Source organism: Xyrauchen texanus, chromosome 47 (assembly GCF_025860055.1).
Source record: "Xyrauchen texanus isolate HMW12.3.18 chromosome 47, RBS_HiC_50CHRs, whole genome shotgun sequence".
In the NCBI taxonomy this organism is placed as follows: domain Eukaryota; kingdom Metazoa; phylum Chordata; class Actinopteri; order Cypriniformes; family Catostomidae; genus Xyrauchen; species Xyrauchen texanus.
In genome coordinates, this window is record NC_068322.1 from 12,071,860 (window position 1) to 12,091,815 (window position 19,956).

The 19,956-nt window shown below is 37.5% G+C and overlaps 1 protein-coding gene across 1 annotated transcript; it reads right to left on the reverse strand.

Moving 5' to 3' along the window:
- Window positions 1–6,605: 6,605 nt before the first annotated feature.
- LOC127638795 (zinc finger protein 184-like) lies at window positions 6,606–19,741 on the reverse strand. Its single transcript, XM_052120536.1, has 9 exons — window positions 19,549–19,741; window positions 18,456–18,670; window positions 11,081–11,158; window positions 10,821–10,916; window positions 10,575–10,685; window positions 9,768–9,891; window positions 9,007–9,592; window positions 8,705–8,760; window positions 6,606–8,600 (listed from the first exon to the last, which is right to left on the reverse strand). Exons 1-9 carry the CDS (start codon window positions 19,583–19,585, stop codon window positions 7,264–7,266), a joined length of 2,640 nt encoding a protein of 879 aa, XP_051976496.1. The 5' UTR covers window positions 19,586–19,741; the 3' UTR covers window positions 6,606–7,263.
- Between the last annotated feature and the right edge of the window lie 215 nt (window positions 19,742–19,956).

Below are 19,956 nucleotides of genomic sequence, written 5' to 3' on the forward strand. Positions count from 1 at the left end.
CAACCCTAACAGGCTATGAGATATTTTATGCCAAAACTAAGCAATACTTCATCACAACCGGCTTGTCTCGGGCCAGCGACTGGCTAAAAACCCCACACCTGCTGCCTCAGAAACCCCAATAGTCACAGCTGAGCCACTGGTAAAGCCACGCAAGCCGTGGCCCAAACTAATGTAGCCGCCTTAGCACGAGCGTCACACGAAAAATGTAGCAAAAGCGCTTCTGACGAGCACAGCCCTATTAAGCGGAATGCAGAGCTCACCATTCCTTCCGGACCTGTCACGAAGAAGGCTCGATTGGTGACACACAATCCTGTTCCCTCTTCCCCACTGCTGTTTGTTGGGAAAGGAATACTGTTGTCAAAATGTTGTTTCTGTGTCTCACATTAAATCACATGCAATAAATAATGCAATAAAAAAAAAGAGTACGATGCTAGTTTCACATACACGAGACACGGACACGCACAGAGCTCTTTTCAACTTCAAAGCTCACACATTATGCACAACCACTTCCCAATGGTGAGTAGTGCATTATATCATACAATGTACAAACCAAATTGCCCTCTGTCCCATTACGTGGACGCATGGCAAACCCTTACTGGCATTTCTGGCTGGGTGCTAAAAACTTTCAAACATGGTTATACGATCCAATTTGCACATCGGCCGCACCGTTTCAATGGTGTTCTGTCTTCAACAGTCCAGTCCGAAGACATGCCGGTGTTACAAGCTAAAATGCACAATCTTCTTGCAAAGAACGTGATAGAGGTTTTTCCAAATTGTCTAGCCCACAAAGGATTTTACAGCCGCTATTTTCTTGTCCTGAAGAAAGATGGCATGCTTCGGCCAATTTTAGATCTGAGACATTTGAATTGCGCACTTACAAAGCGCCTGTTCAAAATGTCGCCCACATGACTGGTTTACGCTGATAAATCTGAAAGACGCGTACTTTCATGTTCAAATTGTACAACATCACAGGCATCACGTTGGGATGGTGTTCTTCGACTTGCAATCCTCACCCTTTTTTCTCCAAACCTAACGATGGTCATTATGGCCAAAAATTTCAATTTCAATACTCCAAAACTGCCATAAAAAAGCCAGACTACAGTTTGCAAGTGCACGTGGGGACAAAGATGTTACTTTTTGTAGAAATGTCCTCTGGTTCTAATGAAAAACAAATTGAAATTTTTGGCCATAATGACCATCGTTAGGTTTGGAGAAAAAAGGGTGAGGATTGCAAGTCGAAGAACACCATCCCAATGTGATGCATGGGGGTGGCAGCATCATATTGTGCGGGTGCTTTGCTGCAGGAGGGACTGGTGCACTTCACAAAATAGATGGCATCATGAGGAAGGAATATTATGTGGATATATTGAAGCCTCATCTCAAGACATCAGCCATAAAGTTAAAGATCAGCCATAAATGGGTCTTCCAAATGGACAATGACCCAAAGCATTCCTCCAAATTGGTGGCAAAATAGCTTCAGGGCAACAAAGTCAAGGTACTGGAGTGGCCATCACAAAGCCCTGACCTCAATCCGATAAAAAGCGTGTGCGAGCAAGGAGGCCTACAAACCTGACTCAGTTACACCAGTTCTGTTGGGAGGAATGGGCCAAAATTCCAGCAACTTATTGTGAGAAGCTTGTGGAAGGCACCCCAAAATGTTTGACCCAAGTTAAACAATTTAAAGGCAATGCTACCAAATACTTACAAAGTGTATGTAAACTTCTGACCCACTGGTAATATGATGAAAAGCAATAAGAGCTGGAATAAATCATTCTCTCTACTATTATTCTGACATTTCACATTTTTAAAATAAAGTAGTGATCCTTACTGACCTAAAACAGGGAATGTTTTCTACGATTAAATGTCAGGAATTGTGAAAAACTGAGTTTAAATGTATTTGTCTAAGGTGATTGTAAAGGTGTATTCTGATTTCAACTGTATATGCGCCATTATAATTTTCCCTTTTGATTGAAGGCCTGCAGCAAAATAGCTATAAGAAAAACACTGGAATGGGATCTGGACTAAAACATAAATTGTGACCTAGAGTGTCAAACATAAATGTGACAGCTCAACAATAAATTACAGCATTTCACTAATAATCTTGTTGTTCCTGTAAAGACAATAAAGAGATTCAGTCTTTTGATCGACTATCCGCCTGTCCTCCATGACAAACATCCTAATAAATGAGAACAGAATACCCTTTCCAACAACTGACCAGAGACATTATGAATTTTTTAATCTGTCTGATTTATAAGCAGACATATTACTTGCTCGAGCAGAGTTTACTTAAAATGTTTTCACTGCAGTCCATGGTTCAGTGATTTATACCCTTCACAAACAGCCTATAGATGTAGAGCTGATGTAGAGGTACATTTGTCTCAGAAATCAACTCAAATTCATACGGATCCTTAAAAGCAGAGTGTGCCTCTGGCAGTACTAAATGACTATGTCCTTCCTACTGTATGGGGAAGGTCAGTCCACAGCAGCTGGGCAGGTGGCACCCTCTCCCATCCCAGCTGGAAACACTTACAGAGTGAATGAACCGAGGGACTCGAAACAACCACCCACATGGGTCTGCTCTTTGCTGCTTCATGTTCTAATATGTCTGTATTGATTGTATGTTTCTCTGTGAGGAAAAAGCAGAGAAAGGTAAAAATATCATTTTGGGGACTCATAAAAGCTTGCATTTTGCTTGTGGAACAAAGGGGAAAGAGAGAAAAAATGGGTAGAGAAACATTGAATTGTTTAATGTGCACTCACTCACTGTAGTGTATTTTTAGGCAAACATCACCCTTATATTCTGTTTGAAGTCTGAGGGACCCCAAAAACAACTAAAAAAAAGAATATGTAAAATATCAAGGAAAAGACCTTTTGACCTTTCCTAATTTGACATGTTTAATGTTTAAAAGGCCATCCTTGAAAAATTTTACTTTTCCTTTTATTATTGTCTCAAGATATCCTAGGTATAAAGCATGAATAAATGCAATGTGCTTTCTCCAGCTGTGATTCTTTGGTATACACGATGCAATACACTACTGCCAGGTGTATGTGGATGTTATATTGTATTTTCAGCCATTAAGTTTTCAACACAAACACTCAAGATTAAAATTCGAACTTTATGGTTCAAGTACACGGAAATACCATGTACTTTGGTACATGGCTGCTAATTACTGTTTTAATACCGGTTCCCTTCTGTCTGCCGTGTTAATAAAAGCAACTGAAGATTATGAAAACTGCACCTGTGACATTATGGAACACGAGGGACACGTGTAAAAGATATTGTGCTGGTGACATCTGGCGGACAGAACCCGCACTGCAGAAAACACGAACGAAGGTTTTCACTTCATCTCACAATTTTGGTTATCGCTCGTACAAAGACACAGTTCACTTAAAAATGAAAATCCTCTCATCATTTACTCACCCTCATGACATCCCAGATGTGTATGACTTTCTTTCTTCTGCTGAAAACAAAGGTTTTTAGAAGAATATCTCAGCTCTGTAGGTCCTTTCAATGCAAGTGAATGGGTACCAACATTTTAAAGGGGTCATGACATGGTTTTTTTTATTGTATTATTATGTTCCCTTAGGTGCAATTATAGTATTAATATATTTTTTTTTAAGAAAAACTTTTAAAATCTAGTGATTTATGACCTTTTCCCACCCTGTTTCTCATCCTCTGATTCAAACAGTCTGTTTTGGGGGCGTTTTCCATTTAAGACTTCAGTGTTAACGCCCACTGTTATGATTGGCTAACGTCAGTGCCTATGTATCAATTATTGACGCCCCCAGCCAGAACAATATGCAAGTAAACTAAGTAAAAACACTGTGATTATTCATAATGAATGAAATTGCGCTTTAAAAAGTAGTTTAAAGTTTAAAATAGATTACTTACAGTTTGCGTCGTCGTTGTTCCCAGAATAGTCGGCACGGACTTATCTTTGAGCAACAGTTTTCTGGCAAAGCCAGCATCATATTGAGATTTGTTCTCAAAACAGTCATCCTTAAAATGTACAGAACAAACGCTTAAGTTAACACTGCCGTGACTGGAACGTCCGCAAAAAATAAACTGCATCCATTTTTCCCTGACGTCTGGATCTTTCGGCAGCTTATTCAGAGGTTTTGTTTGACCACAGCCAGGAACAGCACATCTGTGTGGCATCGTAATTTTCCTGTGCACAAGTAGTCTCTGTCAGAGCTCGCTGTCCATCGACTGAACACTTGTGAGGCGCACGGCGATACGAAATGAGCGTAGTTGTATTGTGCTGGAGGCGGTCATATGCAAACGCTGTTACGTCACTTCTAACCGACACGTCACTTCTAACCATGAATCCAGAACGAGCTGTATTTTGAGCTTGATTAAATAAATGATTCGTTTAGAATGGGGAGGACGTCTTAAAATATTAAACTTGCAGGACGTTTTAATGATACAAAGACCTCTTATATACCAAAAGATCAAGGCAAATTTGGTTTCTCATGTCATGACCCCTTTAAAGACCCAAAAGCACATAAAGGCAGCATGCAATAATCCATATGACTACAGAAGTTAAATCCTTATCTTCAAGAAGCAAAATGATAAGTGTGGGTGAGAAACAGCTCAATATTTAATTCTGAACATTATATGTAAAAACTATACATACTTATTGCGTGCGTTAACGCAACAATTTTGAATGTGTTTATTTAATATGTGTAGACACACAAATTCTTATTGCATATCTTTTAGTCAAAAAAAAAAAAAAAATGTAAATGTCATGTGTACAGAAGACATAATGTGTGTGTATGCATAATTGTATCTAAACACAATTTTGTGTACAGGCGTCCATATTTTGGCCAATGGCAATTTGACAGGACCTTATTAGATTCCTCATTGGTATGTTGCTTTGGATAAGTGTCTGCTAAATTGATGGAAGTTTAAAGAATTTGTTGCAAACAATCATCAGCCCATTTAATAATTTTTTTAATATATTATTTATTACACTCCTTGAATATGAATATACTGTATACATAACAGTTTCAAGCCAGACACTTTAGTGCTACCCGTCCTGTGCTGAACCTAAATCCGTCACGGCAGATCAGTCAGTGTTTGTTTTCTTTATTGCAGATAAAGTGGAATTCAGATGAATTTTAGATAAAATAATCAGAAACATTGTTCATTTGAAAGGGTTATGTGCTGCTTCTTACAGGGCATGCTGTGTGTACAAGAAGAAATTCCTATAAATGCCTATATTATTTGAATACCAGTAAAGAAGTATTTTTAATCATTTTGCATGTTTTTTAATTAATGATAAAAATACAAATATAAACATGATGTATTGTTTTAACACAGAAATTTGATAAGATTATTGAAACTGGAGGTGTCCGAATAAACACCTTGTTAATGGCATACTACAATACAACTCTTACAATTTCCGCCATAGTTTAATATAGCACTAGTAAGAGTGTGTAATATTCATTTGCGAAAGTAACCCATGAAACACGTCACCGTCATGAATACGCTTTTTCATCATCAGAGATTGTGCAGCTCCCCAAGAACAAGTGCAGTGGATGAGCCAGACAGCGGCTCTTAACTCGCTCTCGCGGTACTTTGATAGAACACGTCACAGTGATGCAACGGTGGTGTTGTCACAAGGCGGCAAAAATTTGAACCGACATGCATATGGAGCCATAAATATGACAAAACTATTTTAATTAGAATTGTGTAAATTTGAAATATAGACTTTTGAATTTGAATTAGGCCTATAAGTGTGATTTTGTCAAATGTAATATTACGTTGTATTTTAAATAGGTTTGAATTAGATTTTTTTTTTTTTACTCCAATCCTAAATATTTCATATTTAACCAAATTTAATTTTTTGTTTTTAAGGCACAATTTTATAAATACGTATTTTCAAACAGCAAATTTTTGGTTCTGAGTTCTTTTGATCATTACCCAAAATCGAATCTTTTTATGCTGCTTGTTTAAACTTATTTTGCAGCTTTGAAGATTTATGACAAGAACACGTGAAATGTTCAGTTTAAAATGATTCTGACAGTCAAACTAAAAATAAATGGCATAATGACTAAACATCAATAGGGATGTGAACTCACCATGTGACACAGTCATCCTGTGTTTGTAACGTTTGTTGGAGTTCGGTGTGTAAATTAGCCATTAAATGCCTTACAATAAACCTACAATTTGCATGAAACGAATCGTATAATGTAATCACGGCTGCTAAATCACACACATCTGAATGATCATTCGTGATGTTCATGTCTTGAGCTCAAAACGCACTTACAAACACCAAAAAGTGTTTGAAATAACATCCAACTTCTTCATCTTGAAAACTTGAAGCTGTATTTTTTAAAACAGAATATTTACAGTGTAAGAATTCAGAACCAAAAATTAGCTGTTTGAAAATACATATTTATAAAATTGTGCCATAAAAAAAAAAAAAAACAATTCAATTTGGTTAAATATGAAATGTTCAGGATTGAATTAAAAAAATTTAAACTCCAAACCTATTTAAAATACAACGTAATATCATATTTGTCATTTGACACAATTCTAATTCAAATTGTTTTGTCATATTTCTGTCTCCATACATGCACTGCTTCAAGTTCGATTCTGGTCGATCTGTGTGATGCTTCATTAAGACGAACACATCTAATATGACATTAATCTTTACACGTTACACTTAAAGACAATTTAGTCCCTTCGGCCTTCCATACATTGGCGTTCTATACAGATGTAACTTGCTTTCAGTGAGATGAGTGAATGATGCAAAATAATATTTTTGAACCCAAAGACACAACATGCGTGTGTAACAGTGTTGAGTGGATTCTTGCTGTGGCAGTGGACATGCAAGGTGAGTCAAACGTCACATGACTTATGTTCGCAAGTGTCTCACTGGTACCAAATCAACAACTCCTTTAGTTTATTTGCTTATTAAAATTATTAAAAGGCTGTTAAAAAGTAGTTAGACCAGTAATTATCATTCTGAAAATAAAATCGACAACACAGTTGTAATTCATATGTTCTTTTATTCTGGCACTCTGGAGTACTGATAATGACTTGGTCGTGTGTGTGTGTGTGTGTGTGTGTGTGTGTGTGTGTGTGTGTGTGTGTGTGTGTGTGTGTGTGTGTGTGTGTGTGTGAGAGAGAAAGACAGAGAGAGATAACAGACATAACAAAAAAATAATGTAATCACTTGTAGCCTTGTAATACTGTGAACCTTTTACATTTAGTAATTACAATGCCTGTAATTGCACACAATGCCTGCAATAGCACTAAAAGGTATCAACTGTCCTGCTTTCAGGTTTCTTTTCTTGGTGAATATGCAGGTGCACCTTTAGATTATATGACTGTCTAAATTTTTTTCCACACTCGGAGCACTGGAAGGGTTTCTCTCCAGTGTGAATTCGCAGGTGTCTCTTGAGGCGGTAAGAACTAAAGAAGCTCTTATTGCACTCTGAGCAGGAGTAGGGTCGTACACCTGTGTGGTGCCTCATGTGGACTTGCAGGTAGCAGGCTTGCGTGAAACTCTTTTTGCAGTCCGGGCACTGGAAAGGTTTGTGGCCTGTGTGGTAGCGCTGGTGCTTGAGCAACTCTCCGAAAGAAAAAAAAGCCTTTCCGCAGTCGGCACAGAGAAAAGGCCTCTCTCCGGTGTGTGTAAGTTTATGTCGAGTCAGACTGGCCTTGAAGGCGAATGACTTGTCACACAAGGTGCATTTGTAACTCTTCTCTGTGGTGTGGCCGGCTGAGTGTGAACAAAGAGAATTCTCTGTGTTACTATTCTCCCCACAGTGTCCACAAGGGAATGGTTTCTCTTTGGAGTGGGTCCTCTGGTGTTGCGCCAAAGCCCCGCGGTAAAGAAACCCTTTTCCACAGTCCATGCAATGGAACGGTCTGTCCTCAGATTGGATGTGGATGCGCTGGTGAGCCAAAAGAGCCCCCCTATATGTAAACCCCTTCCCACAGGTACAAAGGAATGGTCTCTCAGGCTGGTGGGTCAACATGTGCCTTTTATAGGTGGTCGAGCAGATGAAGGTGGAGTCACATTCTGTGCACTTATAGGGTCGATCTTCGGCATGGATACGCTTGTGTCTGATAAGAGCTGCCTGACAGCTAAGCTGCTTCCCACAGGAGTTGCAGCGATGCACCTTATCTTCAGGGTGGGTCTTGTGATGGTCTCTTCTAGCAGCGATGGTGCTAAAGTTCTCTCCACAGTATAGACAGTTGTAGGTCTGAGGTTTTTTCTTTTTCTTTTTTGATTTCTTTTTTTTCTGGGAAGCATCTTTCGTTTGAACGTCTTCAGAGGAATGAATGAGTTGATGGCGGCGCAGGGCTCGGGAATGGGAAAAACTGCGGCTGCACTCAGACACCGGACAGAGAAAAGGACGCTCTCCTGTGTGGGTGCGCTGATGGGCCTTCAGCAAGTATGGGAAACGGTAGCTTTTACCACAAATGCGGCAACTGTTGGGCAACGAGGGATCAACAGCCTCACCATCATGTTCACTTCCTTTAACCTCAGTGGAGTGGACTTCTCTTATATGACTCCTGAGGTTTTCTTCCTTGGAGTCACTGAATGGGCACTGCAAGCATGAGAAGCTGTGAGAGGGTCCATCTGCAAAAGGAAATAGTCATTAGCCATTTATGTAAATAAATGAAGAGGTTAGGTTGCCTTTTGTATTCTGCCATGAAAAAGATGATGAGAGAAATGTGACTCACCTCTGTTCTTCTCATCTAAAGTAAAATCAGACTCGTTAAAGCCTTTGGAGTCATCACTTAAAAAAAAAAAAAAAAACATTTAACGATGGTACTGCAATTATTGCCGTGTTATCAATACCAGGTCTCAAAAGGTCACAGTATAAATTCAAATAGAATCTACCTCCACTCCATGTACTCCGTTTACTTTTAGATAAAGACATGTACAGGCTGTATATCCATTCAAAAATATCTGTTTATCTTATGAATGCCACCAATGTAAAGCGTTAATGAAATTGTGACTACAAACATCACCATCAACTTACATGTTTGAGGGAACATTATCTAACTCAGCTTGATTCTGCAGGTTTCTTGCATACATTCTTTTAGGAGTTGCTGACTTTCTCTTGTGCTTTTGAAGGTTCACTATTTTAATCTTCCATGTGGTCTTAGGCTTCCTTGCAGATCTACGTGTGTCTAAAGGTATTTTTGAAACGGCAATTTCCTCAGACACTGACTGTGTAACCAAAGAGGTGCTACTTCGAGACGGGATCTCTGACTGCTCAGCATTAGGGTCTGATTTCTCTGAAACCACCATATCTGCCCCATCTTCAGATCTCTGGTCTTCTTGAAGTGTTAGCACTGTATCATCCAAATCACAGCCAGATTTATCTTCCCTCTTCTGCCCAGAGTCGGTAATGAGGGGTATTCGCTCTTCATCCTGATGTCCTTCTTGAGTCTCAGTCCATTCAGACACCCCTTCTACTGTCTCCATGGCACTTTCCTCAACATGGTCTGAAGTCCGTCTGTTGAACATCTGAATGTGACCTAAGCTTTGCTGATGGATGTCAACTGGTTTACCAGAGAGTGTGGACAGGATGCAATTTCCTGCACTTAGAGGCTGATGCGAGGCTAAAAAAACAAATGTGGTACACGTAAATAAAACAGTGAATAAACCGCATTTGTTATTGTATTTATCAACAGAGATAGATAATGATACTCAAATGCAAAAATGCCTTTATAAAATGTAGCTTCTGTACCTGCAGTCAATGACAACTGACTAAAATACTTTTAATTAGAAACTTACTGTTGGTATCTAGATGTCCGCGTTTCTTGTGGTGGTCAAGGAGTGATTTCAGATGATCTGACTGACTCATGAACTCCTCGCAATCTTTAGAAACAGGCAACGTGAGGTCAAGCCAAGTTAAAGTCTGAAAACAGAGTTTTTGAAAGCACTCTTAGAGCGTATAAAATTACATTTAGCCTAATTCATTACAACATTTGTTCTATGGACAACGAAAAGCATAATATCCATGCAATAGGCTGAAAAAGAATCTTCTGAATCAGTCTAGATCATAGTGGAAAAACAAATAAACATACACATGTTGCAAAATATGAGGAAAGTACACCAGTTAAAACATATATACAATTGTTTCATTAGCATGCAGTTAAAACTAAAATATATATCCAACCAGGGATGTGAGAATCCTGTTTGCACAGGATTTTAAATGCAACGCAAATTGTTTTTATAAACAAAAGTAACTTCAGTAAAAGGAAAAAATATATTGCAAAACTGAATTTACAAGCTTATTGATTGACCCATTATCCTTCAAACCTGTAATATTTAATACTGTACGTTTTTACATGTTTTATATAGGATTTCTTTATTGTATTTATAAGCCTCCCCACAAAGACATTTCAGCACCACTACCCCAAAACATCTTCTCATGCCCCTGTATCAAACACATAACTTAAGAAACTAGTGTTTGCGATTTGCCTTGGCCAAATCCCATTTTCACACCGTAAAAATACCATGTTTAATGTTATTTTTCAGGTTAACATAGACAGTAGTTCACTGGGAAAAATGGATTCTAGATTCACCATGACTGCCCACCTGTTGGAGGTCAGGGACTGGAAGGAAATGCTCCAGCCTGGACAGGAAATGCCACATCAGAACCTGAATGGCTGAGTCAAAGTCAGTCCCAAATTCCACTGGAAACACATGCTGTAGAAATCAGAGAGCGTTTCAGGCAAATGTATGGGCTCTGCTTTCAATGGACAATCAAAACCACCTTTAATAAACACACATTATACTGATTCTAGAGTAAAGAATATTTACACACAGTTTATTAGATCTGACCTGAAAGAAATGCTCCCTCTCATCAACATCTTTAATAAGTCTTTGGACAAGCTCCACAAAACAAACACCTGCATCTCCCATCCCAGCTTGATCCACCTGTTTGACATAACAGAAAGCTCATTTGCATGTTCCTTAACACTTTAAGTACATAAAAAATACAAATCTGCAATATAAAATGCTGAAAATGTGAAAGTTTAAAGCATCTTGAAATATAGTACAACAGAAGTTTTTGAAAGAAAAATTTTTTTAATGAGATTTACGAGCTGAATACTGTTGAGGTGTGGCTGGATGGCGAGGATGTCATCAGGGTCATCACTCTCGCACAACTTCAATATGAGCTGGAGGGAAGAGTAAAGAGAGTACACATCATCAGACACCCACTGGATGTAAAGCAGATAGGGTTTGCATTTCAAATACATTTATAGGGAAGGGGGTGTGGGGGTGGACACATATCCCACAAACTTTTCAGCTATTCTGATCTGACTGGTGCTCTCCCTCATACCCATCAACAGGCTTTAATGGTGGGCATGACTGCAGCCAAAAAGGTAATTCTTCTTGATTGGAAATCTCCACAAGCACCTTGTTTTAAGAGATGGTTAAATGAGATTCTCTACATTATTCAAATGGAGCGGCTACATTTTGGTGAGCTCAGCTCACAAAAAAGATTTGTAGCCACATGGGGAACTTTCTTGAATCTTTTAGAAGTTTAATTACGATATATGATGTAATATAATATCCTTTTTTTCAAATTTTCCTCTCATTGTTGGTTTTTCTATTTTCTCCCACTGTGTAAAATTATCTGGTTTATAAAGGGGTCATGAATATTGTCATTCATGTTCATATTTTCAGTTTCTCTGTATGTGCTGTCAACTGAGGCAGTCCAGTTGTTGTTGATTTTTTTTATTATTATTTGCTTTTGCCTCAAGTATTGTTTTTTATTATTAAGTTAAAAAAAAAAATATATATATATATATATATATATATATATATATATATATATATATATAAAGAATTAGATTTCAATGTGTGTAAAATTGCTAGATTTCTATAGGTGAAATCCCTTAATCAATCTTGACACTTTCAAAAATGGCCATGACAAGTGTACAGTTCCAACATGTTCGTTATTCATTAAAAAAAAAAATCATATTTTCACCCATAAAACATTTGAGTTTCTACACAACTGTTTAAGCATCCTTCATAGAAACAGACCAAACTTCCTTCACTAGATCGGTTATTGGAGTAAAATGCATGTCTGTGACGGTGGGAGAGCATGATCATAACAGGGATTCTTTTCAATAGAATTCATCATAAAATACAATTACAGAGGTGCATATTATGGCCATGTGTCCTAACTAAGGGTCAATTAAGTGACGCTCATTTTTGAACAGATCGATTAAATTAAAAATACATAATGCAATTCACACAAACCATTTAATTGAATACATCTCTTCTATGATGAGCATATTTTCAATTGTGGGGTAAAAAAAAATGTCATGTGGTGTCTGTCTACTGACAGTAAAAAAAAGTCAAAGTCTCATTACAATCCAGAACAAATAAATGTTGGCACGACTAGTGCAGAATAATCTTTTATTGTTATTTCTTAAATTAAACAGTGAAACAAATGTTTTTTAAAATATGATTCATATTTAAAAACACTATTGTCCACCAAATCAAAGTTGTGGTGTAACCAACATATAGGTAGACATTTTGTTGTTTATGTTGACCATAAAACAGAGCAGACACCTTTAGATTCTCAAGACAGAGCGTGAAGTTTTAAAAAACATCTTATATTTATTTTGACGTTTTTATGAAAAGGCACATTTTGTTCAAGGCATGAACCAACCCTGACCAATTTGGGTTTGTGGTGGAGATAATATCCAGTATAAACATTTTAGATGGATATTTAACAGTGCTAATTCACAAATTTCTATTTTCAAACACAAGTATTATTTGAATCAAGCAAATAATCTTGTCAGCAAAGTCACCATAGCATTTATATATATAAGAAAAAAAAAGTGCCAGGTTGTTCAGTGACATTTCTGCTCTCAGGTAGTTTTAGGAAGTCTTAACTTGCTAACTGATATTTACACAGGGTCCGAAATTACAGTTACAGATTTCCAGATACTAGATATATTTTGGTTACAATTTCCATTTAACTTAAATATAAAATAAATTATTTCTCAGCTTATGCTGTTAATTATGAAGGAACCTTCAAAACATCTACATAAAACTTCTAGGTACAACTTGAAAATATTACATTTACAAATTATATTTTGCCAGTTTTCATCATATTGGTTGCATTTTAGGTTTTGAAAAATGGTCTTGAAACTGCATTTATTATTTTGCATATACTGTATATTTGTTACATGTTTACTGGTTACATGGATAAATTGTTCAGTTTACAATTATTTAAATTGATACTCAGAACACATGCTAAATCAGTACGGTCTCTATTAATGAAAAATGACAATGGCATCTCATCGAAACAACAGGTGATTTTGTTCCTCGCATATTATTTTGGTGGCTTAATGTGAGAAATTTCACATGTATCTCATGGAGTTCTGGAAAAATTAATAGTAAAATAAAAATATATAAACATTTGATGGTAATAGTTTGCACTGAAGTAAAATATGATTTGAATTGTATGTATGTATATGTATATATATATATATATATATACATATATATGTATATGTATGTATATATATATATGTATGTATATATATATATATATATATATATATATGTATGTGTGTATATATATATATGTATGTGTGTATATATATATGTATGTGTGTATATATATATATGTATGTGTGTATATATATATATATATATATATATATATATATATATATATATATATATATATATATATATATATATATATATATATATATACACACACACACACACACACACATATACACACACAGTACTGAGAAAAAGTTTAAGGCACATACGATGTTACACAAAAGCATTTGTCTTAAGATGTTTATTTATATCTTCAGCTTTAGTGTGTCAATAGGAAATATAAATGTTAGACTCCCAAACATTCTTTTGCAAATAGAAAAATTAGAATAGAAGAACAGGGAGCCCTGCAACAGATTTCATGGCCCCCACAAATCCCCCCCACTGAAAACCAAGTCAATCTGAGAATACAAGAGACAGAAGCAGTTGAGACAGCCTAAATAGATCAAGAAGCTTGGAACATATCTGCCAACAACCAAGAAAAACTGTGTACCTATGAGAAGTGTACCTATGAGAGAATTGGTTCCATTTTAAAGGTAAAGGTGGCCACACCAAACATTGATTTAGCTTGTTTATGTTTACTGGATTTTATATGATGTTAATTCATAAATTAAAACTATGTAATTATTTTTGAAGACATCCTCACTATACAACATTTTTCACAAGAGCCTAAAACTTTTGCACAGTACTGTGTGTGGCATGTATATATATATATATATGCATATAACGTATATTACATATATAACGCGCGCACACACACTCACGAAAAAAAAAGAAACATCATCTCACTTTCAACTGCTTTAATTTTCAGCAAACTTAACATGTGTAAATATTTGTCTGAACATTAAAAGATTCAACAACTATGACATAAACTGAACAAGTTTCACAGACATGTGACTAACAGAAATGAAATAATGTGTCCCTCAACAAAGGGGTGGGGTAGGGGATTGTAACAGTCAGTATCTGGTGTAGCCAACCAGCTGCATGAAGTACTGCAGTGCATCTCCTCTTCATGGACTGCACCAGATTTGCCAGTTATTGCTGTGAGATGTTAACCCACACTTCCACCAAGGCACTTGCAAGTTCCTGGACATTTCTGGGTGTAATGACACTAGCCCTCACCCTCCGATTCAACAGGTCCCAAATGTGCTTAATGGGATTGAGATCCGGGCTCTTCACTGGCCATGGCAGAACACTGACCATGGCAGAACACTGACATTCCTGTTTTGCAGGAAATCACGGACAGAACGTGCAGTATGGCTGGTGGTATTGTCATGCTGGAGGGTCATGTCAAGATGAACATGCAGGAACGGTACCACATGGGGGAGGAGGATGTCTTCCCTGTAACGCACTGCGTTGAGATTTCCTGCATTGCAGTCCAATGATGCTGTGACACACCGCCCCAGTCCATGATGGACCCTCTACCTCCAAATCGATCCCACTCCAGAGTACAGGCCATGGTGTAGCACTCATTCCTTCGACGATAAACGTAAGTCTGACCATCAGCCCTGGTGAGACAAAACCACTGACTCGTCAGTGAAGAGCACTTTTTGCCAGTCCTGTCTGGTCCAGTGAAGGTGGGTTTGTGCCCATAGGCGATGTTCTTGCTGGTGATGTCTGGTAAGGACCTGCCTCACAACAGGCCTACAAGCCCTCAGTCCAGCCTCTCTCAGCATATTGTGGGACAGTCTTAGCTTTGATGGAGGGATTGTGCTTTCCTGGTGTAACTCGTGCAGTTGTTGTTGCCATCCTGTACCTGTCTCACAGGTGTGATGTTCGGATGTACCGATCCTGTGCAGGTGTTGTTACACGTGGTCTGCCACTGCGAGGACGATCAGCTGTCCTTCTTGTCGCCCTGTAGCGCTGTCTTAGGCATCTCACAGTACGGACATTGCAATTTATTGCCCTGGCCACGTCTGCAGTCCTCATATCTCCATGCAGCACATTCACGCAGATGAGCAGGGACCCTGGGCATCTTGGTGTTTTTCAGAGTCAGTAGAAAAATCTCTTTAGTGTCCTAAGTTTTTATAACAGTGACCTTAATTGTCTACCATCTGTAAGCTGTTATTGTCTTGTTCCACATGTGTGTGTTCATTAATTGTTTATGGTTCATTGAACAAGCATGGAAAATATTGTTTAACTCATTTACAATAAAGATCTGTAAAGTTAATTGGATTTAAAAAAAAAAAATTGTCTTTAAAATACAATGTCCTGAAAAAGAGACGTTTCTTTTTTGCTGAGATATATATATATATACACACACATATACACACACAATATCGGTCAAAAGCTTTGAAACACTGGACTGAAATGTTTCTCATGATCTTATAAATCTTTTGATCGTAAGGCATATGTTAAATGTTTGAAATTAGTTTTGTAGACAAAGATAGAATTGTGCCACAATATTAATTTTATTATAAACAAAAATGTAATACAAATCTTTTTTGAAATTGGAGACTTGGACCAAATAATAAAGAAAACAAGCCAAAGAGTGCCCAGAATAGATGGGAACTCCTTCAATACAGTTTGATTCCTCAAGAAGTTGTTTGAGAAAATGTCAAGTGTACATGTCTGCAAATTCTAGGCAAAGGGTGACTACTGTGAAGATGCTAAAATATAACACAGTTTTGATTTATTTTTGATTTTGTTTAGTCACAACATAATTCCCATAGTTCCATGTTATTCCATAGTTTGATGGCTTTACTTTTATTCTAAAATGTGAAGAAAAAAGAAAAAGGAATAAGTATACAAGTATATACACTCACCTAAAGGATTATTAGGAACACCTGTTCAATTTCTCATTAATGCAATTATCTAATCAACCAATCACATGGCAGTTGCTTCAATGCATTTAGGGGTGTGGTCCTGGTCAAGACAATCTCCTGAACTCCAAACTGAATGTCAGAATGGGAAAGAAAGGTGGTTTAAGCAATTTTGAGCGTGGCATGGTTGTTGGTGCCAGACGGGCCGGTCTGAGTATTTCACAATCTGCTCAGTTACTGGGATTTTCACGCACAACCATTTCTAGGGTTTACAAAGAAAAACATCCAGTATGCGGCAGTCCTGTGGGCGAAAATGCCTTGTTGATGCTAGAGGTCAGAGGAGAATGGGCCAACTGATTCAAGTTGATAGAAGAGCAACTTTGACTGAAATAAACACTTGCTACAACCGAGGTATGCAGCAAAGCATTTGTGAAGTCACAACACGCACAACCTTGAGGCGGATGGGCTACAACAGCAGAAGACCCCACCGGGTACCACTCATCTCCACTACAAATAGGAAAAAGAGGCTACAATTTGCAAGAGCTCACCAAAATTGGACAGTTGAAGACTGGAAAAATGTTGCCTGGTCTGATGAGTCTCGATTTCTGTTGAGACATTCAGATGGTAGAGTCAGAATTTGGCGTAAACAGAATGAGAACATGGATCCATCATGCCTTGTTACCACTGTGCAGGCTGGTGGTGGTGGTGTAATGGTGTGGGGGATGATTTCTTGGCACACTTTAGGCCCCTTAGTGCCAATTGGGCATCGCTTAAATGCCACGGCCTACCTGAGCATTGTTTCTGACCATGTCCATCCCTTTATGGCCACCATGTACCCATCCTCTGATGGCTACTTCCAGCAGGATAATGCACCATGTCACAAAGCTCGAATCATTTCAAATTGGTTTCTTGAACATGACAATGAGTTCACTGTACTAAAATGGCCCCCACAGTCACCAGATCTCAACCCAATAGAGCATCTTTGGGATGTGGTGGAACGGGAGCTTCGTGCCCTGGATGTGCATCCCACAAATCTCCATCAACTGCAAGATGCTATCCTATCAATATGGGCCAACATTTCTAATGTTTCAGCACCTTGTTGAATCAATGCCACGTAGAATTAAGGCAGTTCTGAAGGCGAAAGAGGGTCAAACACAGTATTAGTATGGTGTTCCTAATAATCCTTTAGGTGAGTGTATATAAAAAGTATATATATATATATGTATAAAAAAAATGGTAATATAATTTAATATCAGTAAAGCCTTTCTGTGGGCCCCCCTCCAGTGAGAGCTAATGTTACATTAATGAAAAGTGTTTTAAAATAGATATTTAAAAGGTTTCTCATTTTAACACCTTGTACAAAGTCAATGATCCATAAGTATTAGAACTTCGACTCATAAACTAAAGTTTAGCTAAGGTAATATTGCCATACAGGCTAATGTACTGAATGGAGACACTACAGGTGAATACAGTAAAATATATGTCTAAAAACGTCATCACAATCGCCACATTGATTTGCAAATTAGGTGTTAACTACGGTAATTCAAATGCACTAATTTGCATACACAGAAGTGTAATGTATTCCAATAACACCAAAAGAATTAAAACTATTTATTGCCTTGTGCAAAATGAACAAATTATTTGTGAAAATGTGTCCATCTCCTTGATGCAGTAATTTATTCTAAATATATACTTGAAACTAGTAGCATAGAAAACATGCACATTGTGGCATAGTTTCCTTTGCTGTTGCCTGCTCTTGTGATAAACCTAGTGAATTATAAAGACGACCATGTTCTCTGTGCAAACGTATTATATTGTAGAAATCTGTTGAGTATGACTCTGACAACTGCGTGAGTGTGAGGGAATTAAAATAAATTGGTAAGGAAGTCAGAGTTGTGTTAATATATTTAATATATATTTTTTTTTTAAATATACATAATTATAATATATTTAATATATTTTCCCCACTTTAGCCTATGCCCCCCAAACTGTCGTGCACATCCCTGATCCAAAATGTATACCGGTTGTCAAATTTCTACCGGTTTATCATGTCTACCGGTATATCACCCACCCCTACTGTGCATTAACATATAATCAATCTGATCCACCTGTGGTCACCCACCTTTGCGCGCAGTCCCAGAATGAGTTCGACTCCGTGTGTACGACTAACCAGTTCTGGAACTGTCTCTGACACCAATGAAACAAAATCTGCCAGCACACCATATTGCATGGCATCCATTTGCTGCACAATTCTCCACATGAAAGCAGACATCAGGCGTATAGGAGGGACCAAGAGTCGTATGGAGGACAGAGGAAGGGGAGTTCTCTCTGAAGTCACTGTCAAGACAAAACAACAACCAAAATAACTGCTGTCTTGAGCTCTTTGAGACGTGCCATCCACAAAATCCAACTGTTATCTCACGATTTAAAAACCACTTGGGGGTGTTTCAGCAACTTAAAACGATTTCATGTCCCATGGGCTGGTTTATATTTACACGATCAGATTTATTTGTAATATAAAGATCACTTGGATTTTTTTTTTTTTTACCAGGCCTTTAGTACTTACAGAATGCCTTTTATGTATGGATGTTATGTCACTAACCCATACTTTCAATATTAAACTATGAAAATCCATTATAAAAATACAAACTATCACATTTTTAAAACTATAATAATCTAAATAAAGAGTGAAATAAACACTAAACATTTCATCACACCGTATTGTGTGAAAATTATTTCTATGAATTTTTCCCCAAAACATTACGACTGTCCGACAGTTGTGGCGTCATTGCCACCGCATCAAACAATTTTGGCCTTTTTTCCCCAAAGTTTCAATAATGACCCACCTTCAGATGACACGAGCCAGGTTTGAAGAAAACAAAAGAAAAATCTAGGTAAATAGATACCACTTGTAAGCAGAAAATTTGATTGTCCTATATTGTTTATTAAGCTATAATTTTGCCAAATTATGGAAAAAAAATGTTTAAATGTGTGTGTTTATGATACATAAAATGTTAGCTATGACATTAGCCTTAGCAAGACAAAGGGGTCGGCCATTACATACATTGTTGGGCGTACTTGTAGACAAATAATAAATAAACTACTAAGAGTGTGAAAATGTTTTAACGAGACTTTACTTTCTAGACATACACAGTGCTAAAAATGCCCGAAGTGGAAGAAACAACCTTAAATGGATATCTGGTAATAACTCTCACCGATTTGCGCGGCTTGCTTTGGGAGTCTAATGTCCATGTTGTCAAGAAGTTTCAATTCCACCTCATAAGCGGCTTGTTAAATCGTAAGTAACATTTAACCTCCACGGGATTTACGACGCAAATTTACATTACTATCACTGAACGCCTTTAGATTCCAGTGATGAGAGTCGTGTGAAAACTGCTACACTGGATACTTTCGGTTGATAACGGGAAATAGAAATTCAAAATAAAAGCTTCTGTAGTCCTCAATGAAACCAGAGAGTGTTTAATAGAGACGGGCCACTTTTATTTAAATGAATGTGAGAAATTGGAACGCTCAACCAAAAAGATCTGATCGCCCAACGGATGCAGAAAGGAAGTACCACCTATAACAAAAAAAGTCAGTCACCTGTTAGATACAGTAATCAC